This window comes from Dipodomys ordii, unplaced genomic scaffold, assembly GCF_000151885.1.
Source record: "Dipodomys ordii isolate 6190 unplaced genomic scaffold, Dord_2.0 Scaffold164, whole genome shotgun sequence".
Lineage (NCBI taxonomy): Eukaryota > Metazoa > Chordata > Mammalia > Rodentia > Heteromyidae > Dipodomys > Dipodomys ordii.
The window spans coordinates 462,036-489,866 of record NW_012267380.1 but is presented as its reverse complement, the minus strand read 5'-3'; the positions used below and the strand labels follow the sequence as shown (position 1 = coordinate 489,866).

General features: G+C 58.7%; 1 protein-coding gene across 1 annotated transcript; it reads right to left on the bottom strand.

The window, feature by feature from the left end:
- Positions 1–26,706, bottom strand: Gtf2ird1 (GTF2I repeat domain containing 1). Its single transcript, XM_013033193.1, has 27 exons — positions 26,587–26,706; positions 26,094–26,235; positions 24,555–24,707; positions 23,462–23,645; positions 22,777–23,084; positions 22,072–22,161; positions 20,840–20,923; positions 18,989–19,172; positions 17,873–17,898; positions 15,937–16,009; positions 15,650–15,690; positions 15,275–15,355; positions 14,915–15,004; positions 13,261–13,308; positions 12,267–12,332; positions 11,708–11,891; positions 9,746–9,795; positions 9,530–9,586; positions 8,086–8,169; positions 7,190–7,373; positions 7,002–7,030; positions 3,567–3,644; positions 3,194–3,386; positions 2,188–2,225; positions 1,058–1,203; positions 845–907; positions 1–162 (listed from the first exon to the last, which is right to left on the bottom strand). Exons 1-27 carry the CDS (start codon positions 26,704–26,706, stop codon positions 97–99), a joined length of 2,862 nt encoding a protein of 953 aa, XP_012888647.1. The 3' UTR covers positions 1–96.
- Positions 26,707–27,831: the final 1,125 nt, after the last annotated feature.

Below are 27,831 nucleotides of genomic sequence, written 5' to 3'. Positions count from 1 at the left end.
TTGGAAAAACTAAAAGGCATCGATACATATGCGAATGTACACTTTGTACATAAATTACAATTCCGTAAATCTCTGCTGAGGTCGCCCGCGCTGAGGTCAGTAATTCAGGGGTCCTGGGAGCTGCACGTTGAGTCCGGCGTAGTCCACCATGTACATCGGCCACTGCTGGGGGTGGAGGGAGGGCGGGAAACGGCCATGGTCAGGAGGGGAGCCGTAGGGGATGTACCCCGTGCTGGTCCCAAGTACCTGTCATTTGACCACCCACAGGCCTGTCATGTGACCACACAGACAGAGCACATGGACTGCACCCCACTATTCTAAGGGTACAGTGAGGAATGAGCCTCCCTGAATGTACACGCATGCCTGGCCTGGGCTTTTGGGGTGTCTAGGAAAGGAGTTTTTTTCCCCCTTGTGCTGGTCCTGGGCCTTGAACTCAGAGCCTTGGTGCTGTCGCTGAGTTTCTTTTGCTCAAGGCTGGTATTCTACCACTTGAGCCACAGCTATACTTCTGGGCTTTTGCTTTCATTAGAGATAAGGCTCACGGTCTCTCCTGCCCGGGTTGTCTTCAACCCGTGATCCTCAGATCTCAACCTCCTGAGCAGCTGGGATTGCGGGCATGAGCCCTGGTGTCCTCAAGTAAGTTTTACATGTATTTAAGTATTCTCGATGTTCAGACTCAGGCTTTCACAGCTGGCATCTGGAAGTGGGCTAGTAAGGGACAGGGAGGGGGCCCCAGCCCCCTGGGGAGCCCTTGGGGCTCTTGGATGTGAGGGGGGCCCTGTCTGCCCACCAATGTCCACCCTCAGGCTCTTTCTGCCTTTCTGACCCTGCTGAGGACACCCACCCTCAGGTCATCAGGCTGAAACTTGGTGCGCAGACCCTGGGTCCTGCCCGCTCTGTAAGTGCCCTATGGGAGGGACAGGCAGACAGAGCTGTACCCCAAGGCTGGATGGCCTCCCTCACAGCCCAGCGTCGCCCCCACGTCCCACACCCATATCCACCCGAGGGCAGGGCTGGGAGAAGGGCGGGCAGCAGATAGACACCACGGCCACATTACCACTAGGGAGATCTGGTTGGTGGATGCCACGGACTCCGAGTTAGAAGAGGAGGAGGAGGAGGACGACGAGGAGGAGGAGGACGAGGAGGCTGAGTTCCCTTCTGACACACGCTTTCGCTTGCGCTTGGGAACGCTGCTGTCTTTGGCTGGGAAGAAGGGAAACTGAGGCAGATGCAGGGGCCGTTCTGCCTCAGGACCTCAGGAGGAGGCTATCCTATTCTCCAAGCTGCGGCATCCTGACCCACCAGGGTCCCAGCCCTCCTGTCCAGCCCCCTTCCCAAACCAAGCTCAGTACTGGTGGCTCACATCTGTAATCCCAGCTACTCAGGAGGCTGAGATCAGAGGATCACAATTCAAAGCCACCCTGGGCAGGAATGTCTGTGAGACTCATCTCCAATCAACCACCAGAAAACCGGAAGTGGAACTGTGGCTGAAAATGGTAGAGAGCTAGTCTTGAATGAAAGAGCTCAGGGACAGAGCCTAGACCCTGAGTTCAAACCCCACGACTGGTAAGAAAAGAAAAAGAAAAAGATCTTGGAGACACCCGGGCATGGTGGTACACACATGTAGTCCCAGCTGCTCAGGGAGACTGAGGCATGTGAATTGCTCGACTCCAGGAGTTAAGAGCTCGCTGGAACCACTCTACCACTAGAGACACAGCTCCACTTCCAGCTTTTTGCTGGTTAATGAGAAATAAGAGTCTCATGGATGTTTTTTCCCAGGTTGGCTTTGTATTGTGATCCTCAGATCTCAGCCTCCTGAGTAGCCAGGTTTACAGAGATGAGCCACCGGTGTCTGGCTGCTTTTTTTTTCTGGGAGAAACTGACCCTGGTTCCCAAGAGGCAAAAGACTGGCCTCTGCCGGGCGCTGGTGGCTCACGCCTGTAATCCTAGCTACTCAGGAGGCTGAGATCTGAGGATCGCGGTTCAAAGCCAGCCTGGACAGGAGAGACTGTGAGACTCCTATCTCCAATAAACCACCAGAAAACCGGAAGTGGCGCTGTAGCTCAAGTGGTAGAGCGCTAGCCTTGAGCTGAAGAGCTGAGGGACAGCGCCCAGGCCCAGAGTTCAAGCCCCACGACCGACACACACACAAAAAAAAAAGACTGGCCTCTTCAGCCTCCAACTCACCTGGCACCTTGGCGTCATTGCAGACTTCTGCAAAAGGCCTGGAAAGGAAAGAAAGGGGGCAGTGGTGAGAAGCCAGACTCCCTTGGTCCCCATGGCAGGAGATGGCCCCATCTCTCCAAAACTGAGGGGTGGCAGCTGGTGCTGATGGCCTGGGCCAGCCTGTTTCTATTGGTAGCAGAGCCTTGAGGAGGTGGGGCCTAGTGGGAGGAAGTGAAGTCATTGGGGCATGGCCCTGGCCACCCTGTATTTTTATTGGTGGCAGAGCCTCAAGGAGGTGGGACCTAGAGAGAGGAAGTTAGGCCACTGGGGTATGGCCCTGGCAGGAATTCAGGACCCAGGTTGCTACTTCTCATTTTCTTGGCTGTCATGGGGGTGAAACTGAGCTGAATCTTTCCTCCTTCTTTCTTTCTCTTTTATTGTGTGTGATGGTTGTGGAGCTTGAACTCAGGGCCTAGGCGCTGTCTCTGAGCTCTTTCACTTAAGGCTAGCGCTTTATCACTTCGAGCCACAGCTCTACTTGCAGTTTTCCGGTGGTTAATTGGAAATAAGACTCTCAGGGGCTTTCCTGCCTGGGCTGGCTTCGAATCATGATCCTCAGATCTCAGCCTCCTGAGTAGCTGGGATTTACAGGTGTGAACACCAGTGCCTGGCCTCCACATTTTTTTGGGGGGGTCCGGTCGTGGGGCCTGAACTCTGGGCCTGGGCGCTGTCCCTCAGCTCTTTAGCTCAAGGCTAGCACTCTACCACTTGAGCCACAGCGCCACTTTCGGCTTTTTCCTTTTCGCTTCTGTGGTGCTGAGGAATCGAACCCAGGGCCTCATGCATGCAAGGCAAGCGCTCTACCACTGAGCCACCTTCCCAGCCCCATCCTCCACATTTTTTTGAGACTTGGCCTCACTGCGCAGCTCAGACTGGCCAGAAAGCTGAGATCCCATCTCCCTCCCTCTCTGGGATTACAGGTGGTGGCCCCTGTCCAGGCCGGCCAGCTGAGCCCCGCGGCACTCACTGGAGCTGGTTGACGACCACCATGCGCACGTGCTCGCGCGCCTTCAGGATCTTCTCGAGCCGGTGGATGTCATAGGTGTTGGGGTTCCGGAAGGGGATGTCATCAGGCAGGCCCGTGACCTCCACTGCATCTGGGCTGTCTCGGATCAGCTTGTAGGGGACCAGCACGGGCCGGTTCAGGCCCAGGGCCTCGCCTGGAGGGCACGGGGGGTCAGAGGGGAGGACACCCCCTGGTCACGGGCAATGCCTCTAGGGAGAGCGCGGCCAGCCGCCCTGGCGCCCGGGGCTCATGGCTGCACACGTGGTGGCAATGGCGGCCGCTCCCGGGGTGCACGGCAGGCTGGCCGGCTGTATGAGGGGGCGCGGGCACTGACCGTATTTCTCATTGAAGAGCTCCTTCACCTGCTCACGGAGGATCACCTTCTCCCCCAGCCTGTTGGCATCATCCTCATCTGTGGGATGGGGACAAAAGGGATTCATAGCCTGTCCCCCACAGCCCTGCCCGCCCACTGCCCTGATCCCCCCCACCCCACTGCCCTGGTCCCCCAAACTCTTCCCACTTCCTAAAGCTGATTTCTGGTCTCAGAGGCTTGTCCGTCCAGCCATCCACCCATCCATCCACAGGTCCATATATCCATGAGTCTGTCCATCCATCTAGCCATCTGTCCATCCATCATCCCTCCATCCACCCATGTATACTTTCTGACCAACAGCCCAGCCCCGGGCCCAGGCCCCAGGACACAGCATGGAATGGAGCTCAGCATGGTGGGTGCAGGGTTCATCACCAGGCCGGGATCTGCCCCTCTAGCCCTGTCCAGGGGCCGTGCTTTCCTCCAATGTTCAGGGAGAAGCCGAAGTTTGCTGTCCAAGGCCAGGCACCTGCTCCACTCAACTTCCCACCTGACTCTCCAGCCCCAGGGCTCACCACTCAGAACCCCTGTCCCTCCCCGGTGTCCCATTACAGCCCTCCAGATGGCCTCCAGAACAGGTCTCCACTCCCGTCTGCCCACTCCTGATCTCCCTGCCCCAGGCAGCGTGTCCAGTCCTGCCTAGTCTACATGAGCAGAGTGGAAGAAAAACAAGCTTATTAAATTACTGCCAGCAAAGTTCTCCATTTTAAAGCCCCGGCTCTAAGCGCCAGAGGCGGGGGGCTGGAGGCTCACGCCTGGAATCCCAGCTACTCAGGAGGCTGTGACCCAGAAGATTAAGGTTCAAAGCCAGCCAGGGAGAAATGTCAGAGGGACTCCATCTCCAATCAATCAGCAAAAAGCTGGAAGTAGAGGCATGGCTCAAGGGATAAAGCACTAGTTGTGAGCAGATAAAGCTGAGGGAGAGGTGAGGCCCTGAGTTCAAGTCCTGAAACCTCAGGTGGGCTGGGCTTCTTGGTCCAGGGAGGGGCGTTCAGGAGAGGACAGGGGCCACGCCACACTCTCCCTGCAGATGATACACTGAAAACGCTTCTTGGAAGCTTCCAGAAACTCTGGGCTTTTTTTTTTTTTTTGGTCATGGGGCTTGAATTCTGGGCCTGGGCGCTGTCCCTCAGCTCTTCAGCTCAAGGCGAGCGCTCTACCACTTGAGCTACAGTGCCACTCCAGTTTTCTGAGTGGTTTATTGGAGATGAGTCTTCCAGATTTTCCTGCCTGGGCTAGATCTCAGATCTATCTCAACCTCTTAAGTAGCTAGGATTTCAGGCATGAGCCACTGGTGCCTGGCTTTCTGGGTCTTTCTTGTCACTCAGACCTGAGCCTGGACATGGGGGACAGAAAGGGCAGGGGCATGGCCTGTCGCTTGTAGGTGTGACCCACTTTGCAGTGGGTGTGGCCAGCAGCAGTGGGTGTGGCCATAGGTTGTGGGCATATCCCATGTGTGATGGGCGTGGTCAGCGGCAGTAGGCAGGGCTCAGTGGCTTTGAGATGTCTGTCTCAAAGGCACCACAGTCATCAAAGCTCCAATCCCCAAACCACAAATGGCGGCCGGGACCCCAGCCCTTAGTGCCACTATGACCCAAGGCAGTCTCACTCCCCCCTAGACTCTACAATCCTGAACCCTTTCCTTTGTCCCTTCCACAGGGTCTCCCTATGCAGCCCCCTCCTCCCAAGGGCTGGGACTGCAGGCATGTACAGCCACACCTGGGCTGGAAAGACCATTTCCCCCTCTGTCCTGGGACAGAGACCAGCAAGAAGCCATCAGCAACCAAGCCTGACTTGAGGCCCCACTGGAGTCCGCGCCAAGCCTCTGCCCTGGATCTCTTCCTCCCTCTCTCTGGTTTGGGGCTTTAAATTATAGCCTGGGCGGCTTCTTGAAATGCCCCCTTGTGCATTGACCACTGCTAGATGACACCCCAGCCCAAACACATCACAAACCCTGTACCGAGGGTCTGCCCCCAGCTTCTGCCTCAGCCAATGGCCAGCTAGGCCGTCACTAAACCCACCTGGCGCCTCTCCACCGCCACACTAGCAAGTTCTGCCACCTTTAGCCACAAGACAAACCTGGCATCTGTGAGTCACGGCCCTTCTGGCCACCACCAGACTCGGCTGTGTTATTACAGCCTCGGCCCACGCCCACCCTTGTATATTCAGGCTGACCCACAAGACTCCTCCCTAAACCCAGCGTCGTCTCCAGCTGAGGACAGCGTCCCTCTCCAGATCCACCTACCTCCTACCACTTTCCCCGTTGGTGGCCCCTGGTCCACACGCCCTCATCGCTGTTCATAATACTCGCCCCTACCCTCATGGACCAGCTCTGTCCCCCTCACCCCTGTCCCCAAGGACCAGCTCTGCCCCTCTCACCCCTGCCCCCAAGGCTCAGTACTGCCCTCTTTCAGTCCCTAGAGAGCACAAGCCAGGGCTGGGGGCATGGCTCAGTGCTGGAGCACTGTCTAGCATGTACATGGCCCTGCACTCCATCTCCAGCACTGCAAACAGACAAGAGATTCAGAGTGTGATTCCTCTCCTCTCTGCACGCACACGCACACGCACACACTGCAAACTCTGTTCTCTGGATCAGCTCAGGGGGTGAGCTCAGCAGCCCGGCTCTTTTCTGTTTTTTTTTTTTTTTTTTGGTCTGTTGTGGGACTTGAACTCTGGGCCTGGGTGCTATCCAGCTCTTCAGCTTAAGGCTAGCGCTCTAAGCTTAAGCCACAGCGCCATTTCCAGTTTTCTGAGTAGTTGATTGGAAATAAGAGTCTCACCGTCTTTCCTGCCCAGGCTGGCTTTGAACCGAGATCCTTAGATCTCAGCCTCCTGAGTAGCTAGGATTACAGGTGTGAGCCACCAGCGCCCGGCTGTCTCTGTGTTTTTAAGATGGGGTCTCGCTGTGTTGCCTGAGGGAGCCTGGGGCTCCTGGTCCTCCTGTTTCAGTCACCCGAGTGTTGGGATGACAGGCATGAACCACTGAGGCCCGGCCCCACCAAGGACTCCCCCCCTCCCCCTCCCCCCTCAGCTGGCAGGATTAGAGCAGAGGCCACAGCGGGATCCGCTCTGTGGAATCATGCTAATAGAGGCCAGAGACAGGGAGGCGGCTCAGGCGAGAGCAGAGGTAGTAGGCTCACTGTAGCACACTTGCAGGCACTAAGTTGACTGACCACACTGGCAGGCAGGAAGTCACCTTCTCCAAGGTCACAGGCAGTAAGCCCGTGGGGCTTTGGGGGCACCCTGTGGCTGTGCCCCACAGATGGCATGGGGCATATGCTGGCTGGCTGGCCCCGCAGAGGGGCTCTAGCAGTGTGGGGGCATTGGTGGCCCCTTCCCTAGAACCCTTCCCCCACAACCCCCAGCCCAGAGCCCCACCCAGCGGCCCTCGCCTCTTACCAGGCTTTGGGATAAGACCTTGGAATGGCCTGCAGTGGGAGAGAGAAGGGAATCAAGCAAGGCCTGGCATGGGCGGTTCCCATCCCGTACCGGGGCCTCCTCTGGTGGGGGGGGGGGCTGGTGGGAATGAGGGGAGCCCCCCAGGCCTCCCCCCACAGTGGTCAGGGGCCACTGCCCACCCCCAGGACCTGGTGACGGTGAACTTGATCTTGTCGGCCACGGCCAGGATGCGCTCCAGGTTCTGGGAGCCGAAGGTGCAGGGCTTGCGGAAGGGGATCCCAGGGGGCAGCCCCTCGATGACCACCGAGCCAGGGTTGCTCTTGATGCGCTTGTAAGGCACCTGCACAGGGTATTTGATGCCCAAGGCCTCCCCTGAAGGGTAAGGGCGGGGGTCAGGAGAGCCGGCCTGGTGCCTCCTCACCCCAGGGTACCCCCACCCCCAGCTTCTAGTTTCAAACTCCGCTCTTGTCAGTCCCATGACGGTGCCAGACTCTCAGCTGACAGTCACTGAAGACTTGATAAAAACCCATTTCCCTTTGTGCTCTGGCCCCTAGGAAGCTCAGAGGCCTAATGGGTGCCCCAGCTGTGGCAAGCACTAGCACTGCGTTTCTGAGTCTTCTTATCACCATCAGCTTCTGGCTGGCCTCATGATCTTACTCCTCCTGCCTTGGCCTCCCCAGTGCTAGGACTACAGGTATGCGCTGCCACGCCCCACACTGTCTATTTTGTTTGCCGCAGGGACCCCAGCAAATGGCTTGGGGTAACTTCTCAAACAATCTTCAGGGCTGGGAAGGTGGTTCAGTGGTAGAGCGCTTGCTTTGCATGCATGAGGCCCTGGGTTCGATTCCTCAGCACTACATAAACAGAAAAAGCCAAAAGTGGCGCTGAGGCTCAAGTGGTAGCCTCCAGCTAGACTTGAGCTGGAGAGCTGAGGGACAGCAGCACCCAGGCCCAGAGTTCAGGCCTCACAACTGAGACTTCATAACTGAGACTTCATAATGGATACGTGGTTTGTGGACAGGACCTTGGAAGTGGGTGGCCCTGCTTCTCTGCCCCTCCACACTCCCTGCTCCCCCCCACTCACCGTACTTCTTGTTGAACAAGTCCTGCACCTGTTCCCGCAGCGTGTTGGCAATGTCTATCCGGGAGAGTCTCGTGTCATAATTCTCTGCAAGCGGAAACCACTAAGGTCAGCCACGCCATGCGCCAAAAGGCACTTGGCAACTTTTTTTAAACTTTTTTTTTTTTTTGCCAGTCCTGGGGCTTGAACTCAGGGCCTGAGCATTGTCCCTGAGCTTTTGTACTCAAGGCTAACACTTTCCCCCTTGATCCACAGCTCCACGTGTGGCTTTTTGGTGGTTAATGGGAGAAGAGAGTCTCACGGACTTTCCTGCCGGGGCTGGCTTCAAACCAGGATCCTCAGATCTCAGCCTCCTGAGTAGCTGGGATGACAGGCACGAGCCACCAGCGCCCAGCAGCACTTGGCAGCTTTTACAGGGCGATGCTTTGCTAACTGGGGGGCCCCCGAGTGGGATGGGAGTTTTCTGTCTCCACAACAGCAATGAGGTGGAAATTTGGTTAATGGCTGACATTTGAAAATGACCAAAGCAACAAATAATAAATAAATAAAACCCAGAGGCAAGACACCATGGGGGGGGGAGCAGTGCTCGGGGAATGGGGGGGTCCCCAGTCCATCACAGGGGCTGTGCCATGTGCTGAGGGCAGCAGGAAGATGGGGTGTCCACCCAAGTATTCCCCGCTGTGTGAGTGGGGCTGGTCCCTGCGATCGGGCCTCACCTCTCTGGGCCTTCCTGGCTGAGACTGATACATTCCCTGCCCCCCACTTCTCCCCTAATCTTTATATGATTATAATTACTACTGTGCAATGCTGGGGCATTGATGGCTGTTCTTAGCCGGGTCCCCTCCTGGTATCAGCCCCCCCATGCATGGGGGTGCAGGGGGCTCCAAGCCAGGGCCCATCGCCTTGCCTGCCCCTGGGTCTCCCCCATCCAGCCAGCCTTCCCTCAAGCCTTTCCCATTTTCCCCTCGCACACCTCCTCAGCCACCCGCTCTGTCTGTCTGTCTGTCTGTCTGTCTGTCTGTCTGTGCCAATCCTAGGGCTTGTACTCGAAGCTTTGAGCTCTTGCTTGGCTTTTTTTGCTCAAGGATGATGCTCTACCCTCTGAGCCACACCTCCACTTCTGGCTTTTCGGTGATTCATTCGAGAGAAGAGTTTCACAGACTTTCCTGCTCAGGCTGGCTTTGAACTGTGATCCTCAGATCTCAGTCTCTTTAGTAGCCCAGATTACAGGTGTGAGTCTCAAGGCCCAGCTCGCCAAGAATTTTAAAGCGTGAAGATTGGTGGGGCTGACACGTAGGCCAGCAAGCCCGCTGCCTCCCGGGGGGACACCTTACCCCGGGGCCCTGCCATCTCCCTGCACGCCCTAACTATGGGGTGCTAAGGATGGGAACCAACCCAATCCGCCCTGGGCCCCAAAGCCTGCCAGGCTCCTGGACAGCACCATTACCTTGGAGCGCCTGTCTCCCGAGGTTCGTGTCCACCCGAGGGTCCCCGGACTCCCTCTCTGGGGGCAGGGAGAGAGGCGGGGTGAGGACGCAGCAGCCCTGGGCCCCAGGACAGGGAAGGGTAGGGCAGAGCCGGTGGGGACAGATGAGGGAGTTGGGAGGCCTGGTGGCGGAGGCCTGACACCCTCCCTTGCCCGCCCGCACCCGCACCCGGGTACCTTGACTGTCCAGCAGGGGCTCCTTGACACCCTCGGCCAGCAGCTCGGGCCTGGAAGACAGCAGGGCCGTCACGTGGGCCACAGGCCGGCCCGGCCTCCCCTCCCCTGCCTCCCCTCCCTAGCTTCCCGTGGGCCTCGGCCACATATCTGGTATCCCCAGCCCTCACCTCACACTCACAGTGCCCCCTCTCCCCACGCCCTAGTCATGGTCTGCAGGGGAGGGGGGAGGAAAGGCGGGGAGGGAAGGAGGGCGAGAGGGAGGGAGGGCAGGAAGGGTGGGCATTTGGAGGCAGCGTGGGTGAGGCTGCTGGGAAAGGTGGCCAACTCCTGGCCATGGGGAAGCTAAACTGTGGCACAGAGGACACCCTACTGGAGTGGTAGGGCCAAGAGGAGTTGCTGATCAGTAACCACAACTACTCAGGAGGCAGAGGTGGGAGGATTGCAGCTTGAGGCCAGGTGCAGCAAAAACTCAGTGAGGCCCAAATAAGCCCAGAAAAAGTATGAGACACTGTATGAAAGACAACTAAACCAAACAAGGACTAGGGGTGTGGCTCAAATGGTAGAGCACCTGCCTAGCAAGTTCAAGGCTCTGAGTCCAAATTCTAGTATCACCAAGAAAAAAAGAAACCCCTCCTGGTTACCACCTTTCACCCCAAGCCTGAATTCAGAGACGTGGGCAGAACTCTCGCGAGACCCTGCCCCCATACTCAGGGGCCACTGCCTCCTCCAGAGGGACTTTTTTTCCTTTTGTGCCCATCTGGGTTTGAACTCAGGGCCTTGGTATTGTCCTTGAGTTTTTTTTGCTCAAGGCTGGTGCTCTGCCACTTGAACCACAGCTCTTTATCTGGAGTTTTTTGGTATTTTAGTGGAGATAAGAGTCTCATAGACTTTCGTGCCCAGGCTGGCTTCAAACTGCAATCCTCAGCTCTCAGCCTCTTGAGTAGCTGGGATTACAGGCGTGAGCCACTGGGCTTGGCCTCTCCAGACACTTTTATTCCTGCCAGGTGACAGGTCAGGGCTCCTTGGAAACAGGAGACAGCGTGAGGAGACATTGAAGGGCCTGGAAAGATGCTGTGGGCCTTCCAGAGAGGACTGATAGCCAGCAAACACAGCTATGCCCAATGCCTCCAGGCACCCACTGGGCACAGTGGGTACTGCTTTCTTAACCGCCAAGGGGGACCATGTCACTGCACTGGGTCTGGACCACACTGGGAGAGCTAGTTTTGCCCCATTGGGGTCAGACCCTGTTGAAGGCCCTGCTGTTTAAAAGGAAAGAAGCAAGCCAGGCACCAGTGGCTCATGCCTGTAATCCTAGCTACTCAGGAGGTTGAGGTCTAAGATTCGAGGCTCAAAGCCAGCCCGGGCAGGAAAGTCCCGGTGAGACTCTTATCTCCAATGAAATGATGCCGTGGCTAACGTGGTACAGTGCTAGCCTTGAGCACAAAGAGGTTCAGGGACAGTGCCCAGGTCCTGAGTTCAAGCCCCATGACCAAAAAATAAATTAAAGAGCAGGGCACCAGCAGCTCATATCTACAATCCTAGCTACTCACAAGGCTGAGATCTGAGGATTACAGTTCAGCCCGGGCAGGAAAGTTGATGAAACTCTTATCTCCAGTTAACCACCAAAGAGCCTGAAGTGGAGTCGTGGCTCAAGCAGTATACCAGTGTTGAGCAAAACAGGTCAGGGCCAGTGCCCAAGGCCTGAGTTCAAACCCCAGGACTGACAAAAGCAAAGAAAGCAAGCAAGAAAGGAAGGAAGGCTGGGAATGTGGCTCAAGTGGTAGAGTGCTAGCCTTGAGCAAGAGAAGCTCTGGGACAGTACATAGGCCCTGAGTTCAAGTCCCAGGAATGGCAAAAAAAAAAGGAAAGAAAAGGCGGTATTGCCGTGGGCCACAAGTGGAGGCGCCTTTCTGGGCACACTGTGAGCCCCCTCTCGCATGGGGGTGCCGGTCTGCGCCTTACCTCTTGATGACGAACTGGATGCTGTTGCTGGCTTCTAGAATCTTCCGCAGCTTGGCGATCCCGAAGCAGTTGGGCCTGCGGAGCGAGATGCCGTCGGGCAGCCCAACCACAAACAGCTCGTCGGGGTACATGAGGAACTTGGAGTAGGGCACCTTCACCGGCTCTGATGTGCCGATGGCCTTGGCTGCGGGGACACAACCACTCAGGGTCCCCGCACCCCACCGGGACCCCGGGGCTGCACCTCTGGCCTCCATCTTCCTTGACTGCACAATGGGCCTGGGAGACGGGGTCGGGGGGAAAGGGGGGGGTGGTCCTGCCACCTGCTTCTCTCTCCTCCGCCCATGCTGGTGGGCCGGGGCCATGCAGATCCTGGACAGCCCATGGGGCGGCCATCTGTCCATCTGTGAGGATAGGCCAGTGGAGCCCGAAGCGGGCCGCAGGGTGCACAGGGGTCAGAGGGGGGGACCTGGGCTCCAGGCGCCTGTGATCTGCCTCCTCTGCCCATGGAGGCAGGGAGGCCCGGGGCTGGAGGCCAGGGCTGGCCGTCAGCTGTGCTCACCGTAGCGTGTGTTGAACAGCAGCTCCACCTGCTTCCTTAGGGGCCGGATGGCGTCGCCCGGGCTGTCTGGAGGAAAAGGCAGTGGTCAGCCCCCATGGGCTCCAGGCCAGGATCCGCAGTGGGGAGGCACATGGTGGCTCTGGGTGGACCCACAGAGGCTGGGCCCGCACCCCATGTGCACAACCAGCCCGTACGGCAAGGACCACCTCAGGAGCGACGTCAAAGCCAGCCTGAGGCTGGGCACTGTGGCTCACGCTGTCATCCTAGCTACTCTGCAGGCTGAGGGCTGAGGATTACAGTTCAAAGCCAGCCCAGGCAGGAAAGTCCAGGAGTCTTTTTTTTTTTTTTGGTCGGTCGTAGGGCTTGAACTCTGGGCCTGGGCGCTGTCCCTCAGCTCTTCAGCTCAAGGCGAGTGTGCTACTGCTTGAGCTACAGCGCCACTTACGGTTTTCAAGTAATTTTCTGCCCGGGCTGGCTTTGAACCGCGATCCTCAGATCTCAGCCTCCTGAGTAGCTAGGATTACAGGCGTGAGCCACCAGTGCCTGGCTTCTATGACCTTTATTAGAGATACTCTAATAGACTACTCAGCAAAAAGCCAGGAATGGAGCTGTAGCTCAAGTGGTAGAGTACCAGCCTTGAGAAAGAGAAAAAAATATAACTCAGGGCCAGCACCTAGGCCCTGAGTTCAAGTCCCAGGACTGGCACAACACATAAATAAACTAGAAATAAAACCTAGTGGAACTCACCTAACTGTAGGAACAGCAAGCCTCAAACCACAGCCTCACCTTCCGGGAAGCAGCTCTGGACACCTCAGGCCCCACCTCCCAGGTCTAGAAGAATCTATAGGCCCTCCCCCACTCAGGCAGCCCAGAGGACTCTCACCCCAAAAGCATGATGCTGGAGAGAGAGAGTGGTGGAAAGGAGGAGAAGCAGGGGGCACAGGGGAAGGGGTGGTGGGCAGGGCGGGGGATGGAGGTCGAGCGTGGGCCTCACCCTCCACGGGCCGCTCTCCGGGGCGTGGGTCCTCACTGGGGCCTTTGTCTACGAGAGAAGAGAGGATGCTGGGAAGCTGTGCTCGTCATCTGCTGACCATGGCCTGGCCAGAAGGCTCCAGGCAGGCGTGGGAAGAGCAGGCTGGCACCCCGACAGGAACCAGAGCACCCACCCACCTGGGCAGCCCATCTCCTGGGACACCACACAAGGACAGCATGCTGGGACCAGCTGGTTTGCACCCCAGAGCCAGCCCAAGCATTCTAAACACTGAGGGCACACTGGAGTAAGACAGGCTGAGTATGGTGGAGCATTCCTGTAATCCCAGCACACCAGGGCTGAATCAAGTGCATCATGAGTTCCAGGCCAGTCCTGACTGCTTAACTACGGCCCAAAACTACCAGGCTATTTGGATCTCGCGCCTCTCAAACCACAAGCCACAGCCCACCTCCTTCTTCGTCTTTTTTGGGGCTTGAACTCAGCGCCTGGGTGCTGTCTCTGAGCGTTTGTGCTCAAGGCTGGTTTTCTACCACTTTGAGCCACAGCACCACTTGCAGTTTTCTGGTGGTTCACTGAAGATAAGAATCTCAAGGGATGGGCTGGGAATGTGACTTAATGGTAGAGTGCTTGTCTAGCATGCATGAAGCCCTGGGTTCAATTCCTCAGTACCACATTTGCAGAAATAGCCGGTAGTAGCACTGTGGCCCAATTGGTAGAGTACCAGCCTTGTGCAAAAGAAGCTTAGGAACAGTGTCCAGGCCCAGAGTTCAAGCAAAAGAATAAAAGCAAGGACTTTCCTGCCTGGGCCGGCTTTGAACCACAATCCTCAGATCTCAGCCTCCAGCGTGCGGGGGTTACAGGTGTGTGCTACCACACTCGGCTCTGGATTATTAGCACAAGCAAGGGCCTCATTTTCACCATGCCCTACTAAGGCCCTGTCCCAACAAAGGATCCAGAACTGGGTTGGCTCTCAGCCCCACTTCTCAGCAGTTCGGGCATGTATTTATCCTGTTCTTGTTGCAAGCGACTTTCCAGTGCCCTTCTAGATTCTTCCTCCAGGAGGACCCGGCCTCAGGGGACTATGGTCAACAGACCTCTGCGATGCCCACTTCCATGACTGATGCAAGTAGGGGTGGAAAATTCAGGCCCCAAGCCCGCCGGGGGGCAGTTGAGCACTCCGGTGGGGACCAGAGAGGCTATCACTAGGCCTTGGTCACTTCCGCCCGTGCTGGCTTGGATGCTGCTCAAAGGACATCTAGCCTAGCCCAGTATGGTGGCTCAAGCCTGTAATCCCAGCCACTTAGGAGGTAGGCATGGGGGATGGAGGTTCCAGGCCCGCCCAGGATGAACCCAGTCCGTGCAGCTGCACCTGAGCCACGGGCTGGGCTCGGCAGTGCCTGCCTGACATCCTGGCAACGGGAGTAGCACTAATAGGAAGGATGCATCTTTGGAAATAACCAGAAAGGGGCTGGAGGCGTGGCTCAAACAGTAGCGCGCTGTCTCATAAACACAAAGCCCTGAGTTCAAAACCCCAGCCAAACAAAAGTGCATGGGAGAAACATCAGTAGGTTGTGCAAACGGTGGTCCTGGCTTCCTTCTAGCTCACCTCCTCCACCACTGAGCCCCAAATTCCACCCCCCCCGGACCCCGTCCTTACCCGCCAGCACGTCCATCCCGCAGCCAGAGTCCTCGGAGGGCAGATGGCCAGGCAGGGAGTCGCCCATCAACTCCGGGCTGGGTGAAGGGTCTGGGGAGAAATGTCCAGCGGTGGGCATGACCTCCATCTGGCCCCAGCATCCACCTGCCCCTCCGCCCCGGGCCTGCGACCCTCAGGCCCAGGAAGACGCGCGGCACCACCACACGCAGGCCTGGAGTGCTGGGTGTCGGGGGGGAGGCCAGGCGCCCCGGCCAGCCCTCCCTCCACGGGTCTGGCTTGTTGTTGATCGATGCCTGGAGCTTGAACTTGGGTCCTCATGTGTGAGCCATCCCGCCAGCGGGCCCGGCCGCTCGCGCCCACCTGGGACAGTGACTTGAATGATGTCCAGGTCTTCTGGCTCGATTTTGATGGGCCTCAGGATGCTGAGCTCCTGTGAGGTTCCTGAGAGGAGGAAATGGGGGGAAGAGGAAGGGAGGGAGAAGGCGGGGGAAGAGGAAGGTGGGGCTGATCAGGTCTGGGCACAGGCAGAGGGGATCATTCTAGACCATTCTCTTGCCTCAAACAGGCAGAAGAGCCTTGGAAGACCCTGTCACCCTCCCTGGCTCCTACAGACCAGGAATGGAGGGTCAGGCCAGGCCTCGTGCCCCAAGGCCCAGGGAGCCCCCACCTCCATGCCTGGCTCCTGCAGTGGGGTCCCTTGCCTCCCCCCTGCCCGCCCCGGCCCTCCCCCCTCACCTGGCCCACAGTCCACGGGGGAGCCGCTGCCTTGGTCCAACCTGAGGAGGAAGTAGAGGGTGTGGGCGCCACCTTGCCAGGTCCCATCTTCCCTGGCACAGGTGCAGATGGGGCGGGGGTGTGGGCAAGGCATCCTGCGGGGCAGCAGGCGGGCCTCAGAGGCCACGGTGACCCTCGCGGTGCGTGCACCCAGGAGGGCTGGGTGGGCTGGGAATCCGCCTGGCTGGAATCCGAGGGCTGAGAGCACGTGGGGTCCGAGGGGTGGGGGGCCAGGCCGCCACGCTCACCTGCAGCCCGCGGGGCCGTCCTCGGGTGGGCTGGGCGGCTCCAGCTTCGGGACATCTTTGGTACACTTGTTCCCTGGGGAGAGGCCAGCAGGTGATTCTTTCTTCTTCCCTTCCTTCTTCCCTCCCTCCCTCCTTCCCTCCCTCTCTCTCTCTCTCTCTCTCTCTCTTATATCGTTGGTCGTGGGACTTGAACTCTGGGCCTGGGCGCTGTCCTTGGGCACTTCTGCTCAAGGTGAGCACTCTTCCACTTGAGCCACAACACCACTTCCAGTTTTCTGGTGGTTTATTGGAGATAAGAGTTCCACGGACTTTCCTGCCCAGGCTGGCTTTGAACCTCAATTCTCAGATCTCACTCTTCCTGGGTAGCTGGGATTACAGGAGTGAGCCACCAGCACCCGACAGCAAATGATTTCTTTACTGTCAGCACCAAGGTTTCAACTCAGGGCCTGGTGTTTGCTCAAGGCCAGCTCTCTACCATTGGAGCCACGGCACCATTTCTGATTTTCTGGTAGTTCATTGGAGATAAGAGTCTCATGGACTTTCCTGCCTGCCCCAGGCTGTCTTCAAACTACAGTCCTCCAATCTCAGCCTCCTGAGTAGCTGGGATTACAGGCGTGAATGTCAGGCTCCAGCTGGGATGCTTCTTAAGGAAGTGGGTTCTTCCTGCACCCCCACTCCGGGGTCTGTGCACAGCCCAGGGCTGGCAGCTACGGGAACAGGGAAGCCAGGGTGGAGGAGACACAGGGCGGAAGGAAACGACAGTAGTGGGGAGCCCTGCACCCCTCCTGCTGGGTCCTCCAGTCCCAGAGGACATGAAAGAGACCCCCAAGACCCTCAGCCAGGAAGCCAGAGTTCCCCAGTCCCCCAGGCTCCACTGTGGGACTCTGTTCTCATCTAATTCCACCAGGGTCTCGACCTGCTCACCCCCAGGTACCGACACGGAGCCCCGCAACACCCGACCCAGGGCAGGCATATTGCACCCCTAAATCTGTGTGGCTTTTCTGCCCCAGGCAGAGCCTGCCATTTCTTCCCCCAGAGTCCCACTGCAACTGCCGTGGGCCAGGCCCTGGGTCCACACAGCCCAGATGCGCCTGGTCCCACAGCGCCGGCTGGGCTTCCACATAGCCACCTGTGCATGGGACAGGGACACAACAGCCTTCACAGGAAGTTTTAGAAGTTGAAACAAGAGTGGTAGCACCCGCCTGTAATCCCAGCACTCAGGAGGTTGAGGAATGAAGGTAGTGAAAGCCAGGCCAGTCTGGGCTACTTAGCAAGACCCTGTCTCAAAAAGAAATCGACAAGTAGATGTGATAGTTCACACCTGTAATCCCAGATACTCAGGAGGCTAACATCTAGAGGATCACAATTCAGAAGAGTCTATGAGACTCTTGCTCCAAAATAACCACCAGTAGCTTGGCGCTGGTGGCTCACGCCTGTTATCCTAGCTACTCAGGAGGCTGAGATCTGAGGATCATGGTACAAAGTCAGGCCAGGCAGGAAAGTGCATGAAACTCTTATCTCCAATTAACCACTAGAAAACCAGAAGTGGTGCTGTGGCTCAAATTGGTAGAGCGCTAGCCTTGAGCAAAAGAGCTAAGGGACAGCGCCCAGGCTGAGTTCAAGGCCCACAACCAACCAACCAAAAAAAAAAAAAAAACCAACCAGAAAATCCAGGATATGGGCGTGACCCAAGTGAGCACTAGTCATCAGTGAAAAAGGAGAGCGAGCCCTGGCCGTGGGTTCAAGCCCCAGCACACTCACTCACCCACTCCATCAATAACATAGAGACAACTAAACTAAGGCATGCAGACAGCTGCGAAGAGGGCCAGCACCTGGTCAAGGGCGCCCTCAAGTGCATTAAGGAACTCTGGTCTGTCAGCACCTGGAATCTGGGACCCAAGCGAGTCCCAATACAGCCCCAGCCGTCCCCACTTACCTGTGAAAATCCGCTCATCAAACATCCTGTGGAGAGAGGAGAAGCGTGAGGCTGGGCTCCCAATGGGGCTCCCCTCTCCCCCCCCCGTGAGCCCCTGGTCCCCACAGTCAACAAGGCCACATACCATTTCTCTGGGCCTGGGGTTGGCCTGGGCCGTGCCAGGGGGGCATGGAGGGTCACCTGTCCCCCTGCGGGCCCTCTCCTGGCCCTGCCTGGTTGTGAGCTTCTCCCAATGTCATCTGTGTCCATAAGTGTCACCCACAGGCCGGCTGCGTGGGTGACCCGAAGCCAGGGGCCCACACTGAGGGTGCCCCACCTCTCTCTTGGGGAACGGAGCCCAGAAACTTCACAAAGGAGGGAGAGGCTGAGACACAGAGCCAGCTATGCTGGGGGCACCCTCAGGTGACAGGAATGGTCAGGTCACTGGTGGACAGGGTGGAAGGGACACAGCAGGGTGGGGACCCTATATCCGATCTGGGACAGAGTTACAGTGACGCAGCCATCAAAACAGCCTGGAGGCTGGGCTCGAGTGGTTCACACCCGTAATTCTAGCTACTCAGGAGGCTGAGATCCGAGGAACACGGTTCAAAGCCAGCCCTGAAAGGAATGTCCATGAGACTCTTATCACTAATAAACCACCAAAAAAAAAAAAAAAGAGGTTGAGTTGTGGTTCAAGTGTTTAAGCTTTGAGGGGAAAAAGCCCTGAAGTACTGGCTCCCTCCTCCAGGGGGCGCCCTGCCTGTGCTGACCTCCACCCCAGTGCCCAGACAGTGCAGGGGTTCTGGGACTGGGCTTCTGTCTCTTGACCACCTGCCTGCCCACGGCTGGCCAGGGACACCAGGCAGCCCACAGGGAAGTAGAGGACTGGGGGGACCAGCGGGCCATGTTAGGGATCTGTGGCTCCCCATTACGGCCAGGTCAGCCCCAAACCCCAGGTCTTGTTTGTGGGAGGTCTGGACTTCCAAGGCCTTAAGCCTACCCTGATCCCAGAGCACGAGGCCAGCCTCGTGTGTCACCACACCTCTTCTTTACCTTCTGTGTGCTAGGCATGAAGCCCGTGGCCTTGCCCAGGCTCAACACCCACTCTGGCCCAGCTCAGCCCAGCCCAGCCCGCACCTCTTAATGATGAAGTGGATGCTGTGTCTCTCTTCCAGGATCCGCTTCAGCTTGGGGACCCCATACGTGCAGGGCCGCTTGAAAGGGATCTTGTCCGGGATGCCCACGATCTCCACGGCCTCGGGGTCACAGGCGATCTTCCGGTAGGGGACGGGGACCATGTGGTCCAGGCCCAGGGCTTCCGCTGTAAGGGCAAGATCCAGGCTGAGGCTGGAGACGGAGGCCACAGGAGGCCCAGCATTCCGCCGTGGTCACCGCCCGTTCAGCTGGGGCCTACCCTAACATCATCGGGATCTAGCTTATCTAACCACACATCTGTGCATCTATCCACCACCTCCTTCCCAGCCACCTGTGCAACTGTGCATGCCTGCATACACGCACCTGTTACCTTCGCACTTATTACGTAGATACGTGCCTTTCTATCTATCTATCTATCTATCTATCTATCTATCTATCTATCTATCTATCTATCTATCTATCTATCTATCTGTCTATCTTTTCATCATGTGTCTGGCTCCAAACAATCATCTCTGCCCCCCCAGCCCTCCAGGTCGGCTCCTGGTGGGGGACAGTGGCCACCCAGATGTAGACACTCTTCTGGGTGTCTCTCCTCTGGTCATCCATCAGCATCACACACGGGACGCTGGGCAAAGCCCGGCAGCGAGCATGGACAGCTCCTGCCCTGCCAAGGCACTGTCCGTGAGGGACCCCACCCCCCAGCTCCACTGGCTCACCAAATGCTTTTGCTGTTTTCCTCCCTTTGTTTTTGTGTTTTCGATAGGGTCTCACGGTATAGCCCAAGCTGGCGTCAACATCCTGGCTCTCCTGCCCCTGGGACACACCCCCACCCTGGGGGCCCAGCCGCACCCCGCCGGCCACCGGGGCTGCCGCCTCGCTCAGCTGTGGCTGGGGCCTGCGTTGGTGGCTGCGACGATGAGATCTCACAATGGAGTCACACTTAGCTAATTGTCAAATTAACCCCCCCCAAATCTCACCAGCCGTCAGCCCTCCTCCCCTCCCTCCTGCCTCTGCAGCCCCCGTGGTGCGGGAGCTCAGCGCTGGTCCCGAACCCCGCTGTCCTGGTTTTATTTAGCAGCGCAGCTGGGAGCTTGGGTGAAGAGAGACGACCCTGCCTGGGCTCCCCACTGGGGGAGATCCACGCCATGCAGGGCGCAGGCCTCCACTTGTCTCCCTCAGGAATGATGATGCCCTGTGCCTCCCACACGGCTGGGACTCCCCCCCCAACTCCCCCCATCCCCCCCCAGTTGCTTTTGCGTGTGTGTGCCAGTCCTGGGGCTTGAACTCAGGGCCTGGGCGCTGTCCCTGAGCTCTTTCACTCAAGGCTAGCGCTCTACCACTTTGAGCCACAGCGCCACTTCCAGTTTGGGGTGGTTAAATTGACACGAGTCTCACGGGCTTTCCTGCCCAGGCTGGGTTTGAACTGTGATCCTCAGATCTCAGCCTCCTGAGCAGCTGGGATTACAGGTGTGAGCCAGCAGGGCCTGGCTGGTCACAGAGCACGCTGTCACCTCTGGTGACACAAAAGGGGTGGCACGCAGGTGGCCAGGGCTGTGGAGGAGGCAGCGCCCTGACTTGGGGCTCAGCGCTGAGAGGGAGCAGAGCAGTAAAAGGCATGGGCTGCGAGGCTAGGCATCTGGAGACCCCCAGAGCCCATCTGTCCCCAACCTGCCACTTCCCTGGGGACTCGGCATCTGAAGTCACGCCTCCTCCCCCTCCTCGCCCCTCAGTCTGCAAGGGAAACAGTGCCACCCACTCCCATGCCTGGGAGAGAGCCCCGCACGGTGCGGGGACACGGGCGGCAGGGGACACGGGCGGCAGGCTCATGCTCACCGTATCTGCTGTTGAAGAGGATCTGCACGCACTCCCTCAGTGTGTTGATGTCCTCTGTGTCCTTCAGGAAGGCGTCCCATTTCTCTATCAGAACAAAGGAGGGGCAGTGAAGGCCGGTCCTGCTGCTGAGCTGCCCTGGAACCCTGTTGCCCGGGCCTGGGCCGGGCAGGCCTGGCACAGTGGGGCTGTGCTGGTGTTGTGTGGAAGACCCTGGCTCCAGTCTCTACCCCAACACCCCTGCGCCTGCCTCCATTTCATATTAATAGAAGCCTTCCAGTCAGGTGTGGTGCTCACACCAGCAATCCCAGCTACTCAGGAGGCTGAGATCAGGAGGATCGTGGTTAGAATCCAGCCCAAGCAGAAAGGTCCCCAAACCCCTGTTCAACAAAAACTGCTCAGAATAATGCTGGGTGCTGGTGGCTTATGCTGAGATCTGAGATCTGAACATTGTGGCTCAAAGCCAACTCAAGCTGGGCAGGAAAGTCCCCATGAGACTCTTATCTCCAATTAGCCCATCTAAAAACAAGAAGTGAAATTGTGGCTCAAAGTGGTAAAGCACTAGCCTTGAGCAAAAGAGTTCAGGAACAGGGCTGGGAAGGTGGCTCAGTGGTAGAGCGCTCGACTTGCATGCTTAAGGCCCTGGGTTCGATTCCTCAGCACTACATAAGCAGAAAAAAAAAGCTGGAAGTGGCGCTGTGGCTCAAGTGGTAGAGCGCTAGCCTTGAGCTGAAGAGCTGAGAGATAGCGCCCAGACCCAGAGTTCAGGCCCCACGACCGGAACCCCCCCCCAAAAAAAGAGTTCAGGAACAGCACCCAGGCCCTGAGTTCAAGCCCCATGACTGACAACAACAACAACAACAACAAAAAGCACAGCATGGTGGTACCCCCCTATCATCTCCGCTAGCCAAGAAATGTAATGGAAAATCACAGTTCAAACATAAATGGGAACCCTATCTGAAAAGCGATGAAAGGAAAGAGGGTTGGGAATGTGGCTCCTGGCCCAGCAGCTCCTGTGGGTCAGGAAATCCCCAGGGACCATGAGGTAAGGACTATTTACTTCAAGTTACATTTAGGGGCCAATTTGTTACACAGCTGCAGCTAACAATTACACCCTGGTTTTTACTCAGAGCCCCCGGAGCAGGGCTGTTCTTTCCTCCTTTTCCACAGCTTTCCCTATGTCATAGTCACGCCCACCCCTCCCCAGCCCGGGCTCAGTGGAAAGGGCCGTCTACCTGACTTGTCATGGACGATGGAGAAGAGAATGCGCTTAGAGGCATGAACGTTCTGGATCAGAGGCCCAGAGGGACCCGGGGGCTTCTGTCCTGGACGGGGGCGAGAGGAAAGGGACAGGTTCAGGCTGTGTCCCAGAGGAGATCTCCACATCCTAGCCCAGCACACAGGCTCTGGCTCTGGGGTAACTGCCAGGGAGACCCCAGAACCCAGGCCCCGAGTCATGCACCTTCCTAGCATCTAAAGGCCAGTAAGAGAGGTGGCATCAGGGGAGCGAGCACAGCATCAGGCCGCCCTGACCCCCCCACTGGAGACGTCTCTAACTCACAATCTTCCTACCTCAGCCTCCCCATGCTGGGACTGAAGGCCTGCACCACCACACCCATCCCAAAGCATTTTGGATAAGATGTACTCAAGCATGTGATTGATGTGGAAACTGAGGCTCAGAGCACAAAACAGAGGCAGCAGCACGGGCAGCCCACCCTCCGCAGCCTCAGAGCCTGGCATCCAGGTGCGGTGCCAGGTAGGCGATCATTAAGCACATGTGTTTGTTCCTCTCCCAGACTCCTCCGGAGGAGTGGACACAGCTCAATGGTGGCCAGGGCCAACGGGGTCTCAGGACACCACGTGCCCAGCCCAGCCCTGGCTCAGAAATGCTCCTTGGGAGCCGGTGGGCAGTGTCCCGCCTGGTGCCCCAGCAGCATTACCATAGCAATCGAAGTCATGGGCAGCAGGCGCCTTGTGCTCAGGCCCCGGCCGGCCCAGGCCCAGGTCCGCGGGCAGCACCGGCCCGCTGGGCACCTCCTGTTTTAGGTCACGCAGGGCATGGTTGGGCAGAGCACTGCTGTAGAGGAAGCTGGCACCAGAGGAGGCGGTGCTGGGGGGCAGTGGGTCCTGCGGGGTGGTCTTGGGGGCCGGGCCGTGCAGGCTGCAGTCCCGGGACCCCTTGGGGAGCAGGGAGAGGCCATTGATCTCCACCAGGGCCTTTGAGTCCCGCCCTGCATCATCCAGAGGCCTGGGGGAGACAGGACAGTCATGCTCACCACCCCCTCCCCTACCCATGCCCATCTTCCTCCCACATCCACCCCCCCCCCGTCCCCCTCCATGCCTCCATGCCCATCCCCCACCTCCTGTCCAAGCCCTTGCAGAACAGCTCCAGGCACAAGGCCTGCCCCGCCTCCAGCCACGCCCCCAAGGTGTCACCTGCCCTCTGTCCTTCTCTTCCTTCCCAGCCAGGTGAGCCTGGACCTGTCCCAGCACAGCCTGGAAACCCCATCGGACCTCTGTCCACCCAGCCTGCTCCGCCGCCCAGTGTGGCTCCTCCACATCCTGCCTCAGCTTCTGGCGTGCTGGGATTACAGGTGTGCATCACTGCACCCAGCTCTCACTCACCTCTTGAGCTTGAAGCGGATGCGGTGGCTGTGTTCTAAGATGGCCATGAGGGCCTTGGGGTCGTACTCCGCCGGCCTCCGGAAGGCCAGGCCCTCGGGCAGCCCCTGCACGGCCAGCAGCCCTGGCTCCCTGAGCAGTCTCTCATAGGGCAGGGGCACCACACTGGCCCTGCCCAGCGCCTCGCCTGTTAGAGGGCAAGAAGGGCTGAGCAGGGACAGCCAGGTGGGGGCTGGGCTGGGCCGGGCGTGTCGCAGAGCTGTGACCCCCTTGGGACTGCGTGGCACAGCCCCCACCCCAAGCCCTGCTGTGTCCCCCCCCCATCCCCCGGTCTGGGTTCCCACCAGAGGTGGCTGGGCCCCGCTGCTTTCCTCTCCTGGGCCAAGGGGCCAGAGAAGGGGCGGGAAAGTAAGAAAACATGGAGAGGGAGAGAGAAGATGGAGTTTGCATAAAAGGAGAGCAAGAGAGGGACAGACAGAAAGAGCACAAGCCCCAGGGTGGTAACAGAGACAGGGTAGGACAGGGCACTGGCAGCAGCGGCGGCTGGCAGGTCACCCAGGGACTGTCCCCCCACTTGAGACGCAGAGGAGCGGCAGTGCATCGGAAGCCAAGGCCCCCAGCAACAGAAAGGTACAGCCAAGGCTGTCCATGGGAGGGAGGGGTCACCCGGGGCCCCGAGACTCTGCAACCGGACAGACTGGGCCTCACCTGACCACCTTCGCTCAGTCATTCAACAAACACCCACCATTGCTCAGCCCTAAACCGCAGGGTGGGGTCAGCCAGAAGGACATGGGGTGGCCAGTGAGGGCTGCTGGCGCTGGCAGAGGGGATGTCCCCGGGTTGAGTGGAGGAGGCAGGGAGGGAAAGGCACCCCCAAACCACAGCTGTGCCAGACAGGAGGTGAGGATCAGAGCCAGGGGTGGCTGTGGGGCAGGGGGTGGTGAAGAGAATATGAAGGGGACAGTGGCGTGGGTCAGGGCCGTGACAACCAGGCCTGGGACAGGACAAAGATGGGGGGGCCCTTGGGCTTGGGGGGGGCAGGCCACAGGAGTGGGGGGCCACCCCTGGGGCCTGAGGGTTACAGGAAGGCTCTTACTATAAAGAACGTCAAACACCTCCTCCACCATCTTCTGCAGCAGGTACACATCCCCGCCGGCCTCCAGTGAGCCCCGCACCACGCGGCCCCCGCCCTCACCCCGCGCCGCCTTCTTAGGGTGATCGGCTTCTGGATCCTTCCACGGGGGTCCCCCTGCGGGATGAGGGGCAGATGGGCTGTGACCCAGAGGCCCAGGCATGTGTGCAGGAATGAGTGAGTGAGCGAGTGAATGGATGCATGGAGGCAGGCAGGCAGGAAAGACCAGGGTGTGGGAGCCCGCCTGGCCCCCTGGGCCCCGGCAAGGGGCGTCATCTCAGGGCCCCGGGTCCCCCAAGCCCCACTCTGGGAATGCCACAGCCAGGGAGCCCCAGTGCCCTGCATCCTGGCTGGACCAGGTGGGGGAACTGGGAGTGTGGGTGGATGGATCCTTCTGGAACGTGCTAGAAGCTGCATCAGAAAGGGGACAGGCACCCCCTCCCCCCTGCTCGGGGCCTGCGCTCCTGCGGGATCGGTGCAGCCCGAAATAACGCAGCCGAGTCCCAGCTATAAATAGCAGTCATGGCCAACGGCTGCGGGGGCCAGGCGGGGAGCGGGGCCCAGCCTGGAAGTGGGAGCCAGGGAGCCCCAAGCTGGCCATGGCCACCACCCAGGCCCCAGGGAGATCCAGGTGGGAGGGGCGGTGCCCCACTTGGGCCAGGCCCAGTGCTGGGGTGCCAAGACCAGGAGTGACTGTGGCCCCGGGGGAGGAGACTGGGCGCTGGTGTCTGAGAAGAAGGGATGGATTAAGGAAGGATCCTAGCTGGGTGCCAGGGGCTCACGCCTGTAATCCTAGCTGAGGGCTGAAGATTGTGGTTCGAAGTCAGCCTGGGTAGAAAAGTCCCTGAGAGGCTCGTATCTCCAATGAACCACCAGAAAACTGGAAGTGGTGCTGTGGCTCAAGTGGTAGAGCACTAGCCTTGAGCAGAAAAGCTCAGGGACAGCGCCCACACCCAGAGTTCAAGCCCCAGGACCAACAAAAAACAAAACAGAAGGACCCGAAAGCCAGGCACTGTGGCTCACACCAGTAATCCCAGCTACTCAGGAGGCTGAGCTCAGGAGTGCCAGTATACACACACTTGCAGTTTCTGGGGATCCCCCAGACAAGGGGCTGACAAGGGCCCACTCAGCACCTCTCCAGTGGCAGAAGCTCATGACTCTCAAAGCACAGCCAAGCCCTGGGGGAGGCCAAAGCCACTGGGCCTCAGTTTCTCCTGTGGGCTGGGCAGAGCTAATGGCAGCAGTGGGACCAAATCCTGGTCTGACAAGGTCTACAGTCACAGAAAAAGCAGCATGGGGTGCTTATGTGGGAAGTGGGTACAAGGATGGTCACCAGGCTGTGACGGAACCACCCAAGCCATGGCCGGCCACAGTGCACAGCTCCGCCCCCTTAGCCCCACCCCCTACCATGGCCAGCCACAGTGCACAGCTCCGCCACCCTCAGCCCCGACCCTCCCCCCCCCTCCCCGCCATCCCAGGGGGCCCAGGAGCCTGAGCACTCACGGCAGAACCTCAGGAAGTCGGCCTGCAGCTCCTTCCTGGCGTTCAGGAACATTCTCCCCTTGTCTGTGCCCACCACGAAGGCACTGTCATCGCGCACAGCCACACAGGCCACCTCGGCGTTGAGCTTGGACAGCGCGGAGCACTGGGGAGGGCGGGTGGGGTGAGCAGGAGCCCCTGTCCCCGCCATGCCACCAAGGCCGAGGACGTGGGCCTCCGTGGCTGGGATCCTGCCCTGGGTGCTACCTCACAGGCTACAGGCAGGCACTGGCCTAGCCACCATCTAGGCCTAGACCTCCACAGCAGGAACCTTCTAGAAAGAAGGTCCTCTATTCTTTGACAGTTAGCTCTGTCCTTGCCAGCTGGGATTAAAGGTGTGTGCTATGCTATCCTGCCTGCCTCTAGAGCTAGATTTAATGGACTTGAGCTTACAGACTCTGGAGGGCTGCCTCCCACCCCCCCTTGCCCCGTCCCTCCCCACTGCCACGACACGCACCATGGAGTCCAGGGCAGACACCAGGCTGCTGATGATCTCGTCTTTGCGGGTGAAGGCCGAGCTCCAGCGGTCGCCGCAGCCGTTGGCAGCAATGTCACAGCGCTTCCCCAGAAGGGCCATGGCCACCTGGAGGGAGGGAGGAGGTGAGGCGGTGGGTGGCGGCTCCCCTGGGGTGGGTGGATGTCCAGGGCCTGCCTTCCGGTCACTTAAGGGCCTTGTTTGTGTGAGCGCCTCAGCCTGGGCACCCCGCAGCTGACCGGGGAGGACTCAGCCTAACACCCACGGCCACCCACTCACATATCCTCCACAGCTCCCACTGGCCTCTTTGTTTTTAAGACAGGGTCATGCTATAGAGTCCAAGCTGGCCTCTAACCAGCCATCCTCCAGCCTCAGCCTCCAGGGTACTGGGATTACAGGTATGCACCACCATGTTAGATTTACATGAGCTCTCCAGCCCTCAGCCTGGTATTGGGGCCTCTGGGTTTAGATACCCGGTCTATACGCCCCACCTTCCCCACCCACTGCTGCCTGCCCATGGTTCCAGCGGCCTTCAGCATGCGCTGGCCAAGCCTGGCAGGGGCAGCGCCCTGGGCCTCCCTTGGGCCTCCAGGCTCCACCCTGCTGCTTGTGCGGAAGCCATTCCTCCTCCTCTCCAGACTTTGTTCTGGCCTAGTGGGGCCCCAGGGGCAACTGGTGCCCCTCTGCCACTGAGCCAGCCCAGACACAGAGCCAGCTCCTCTGGCCTTCCCAGCATGGGTGCGGGCCAGGCCAGGGGAGGGGCCCTGGTGGGGAGTGGGGAGCAGGCCGGGCCCAACAGCTCCTGCTGCCCCCAGACCACAAGCTGGGTGCTGGCAGAACTGGGCTGCCCCTGTAGGGCCTGCGGAGATCACAGGACCCAGGAGAAACACCCAGAAGCCTTGGCCTTGGGCCCGGCCCACATCTGCTTGTAGATAAAGACAGATTTTAAGCCAGACACCAGTGGCTCATGCTTGTAATCCCAGCTACTTAGGAAGCTGAGATCTGAGACTGGAGGTTCAAAGCCAGCCTGGGCAGGAAAGTCTGTGAGATTCTCATCTCCAATTAACCACCAAAAAACCAGAAGTAGAGCTTTTGTGGCTCAAGTGGTAGAGCACCAGCATTGTGCAAAAAAGATACTAAGGAACAATGCCCAGGCCCCGAGTTCAAGCTCCAGGACCAGCACAAGGAAAAAAAAAAAAGAAGAAGAAAAGAGATGAATCTGATTGT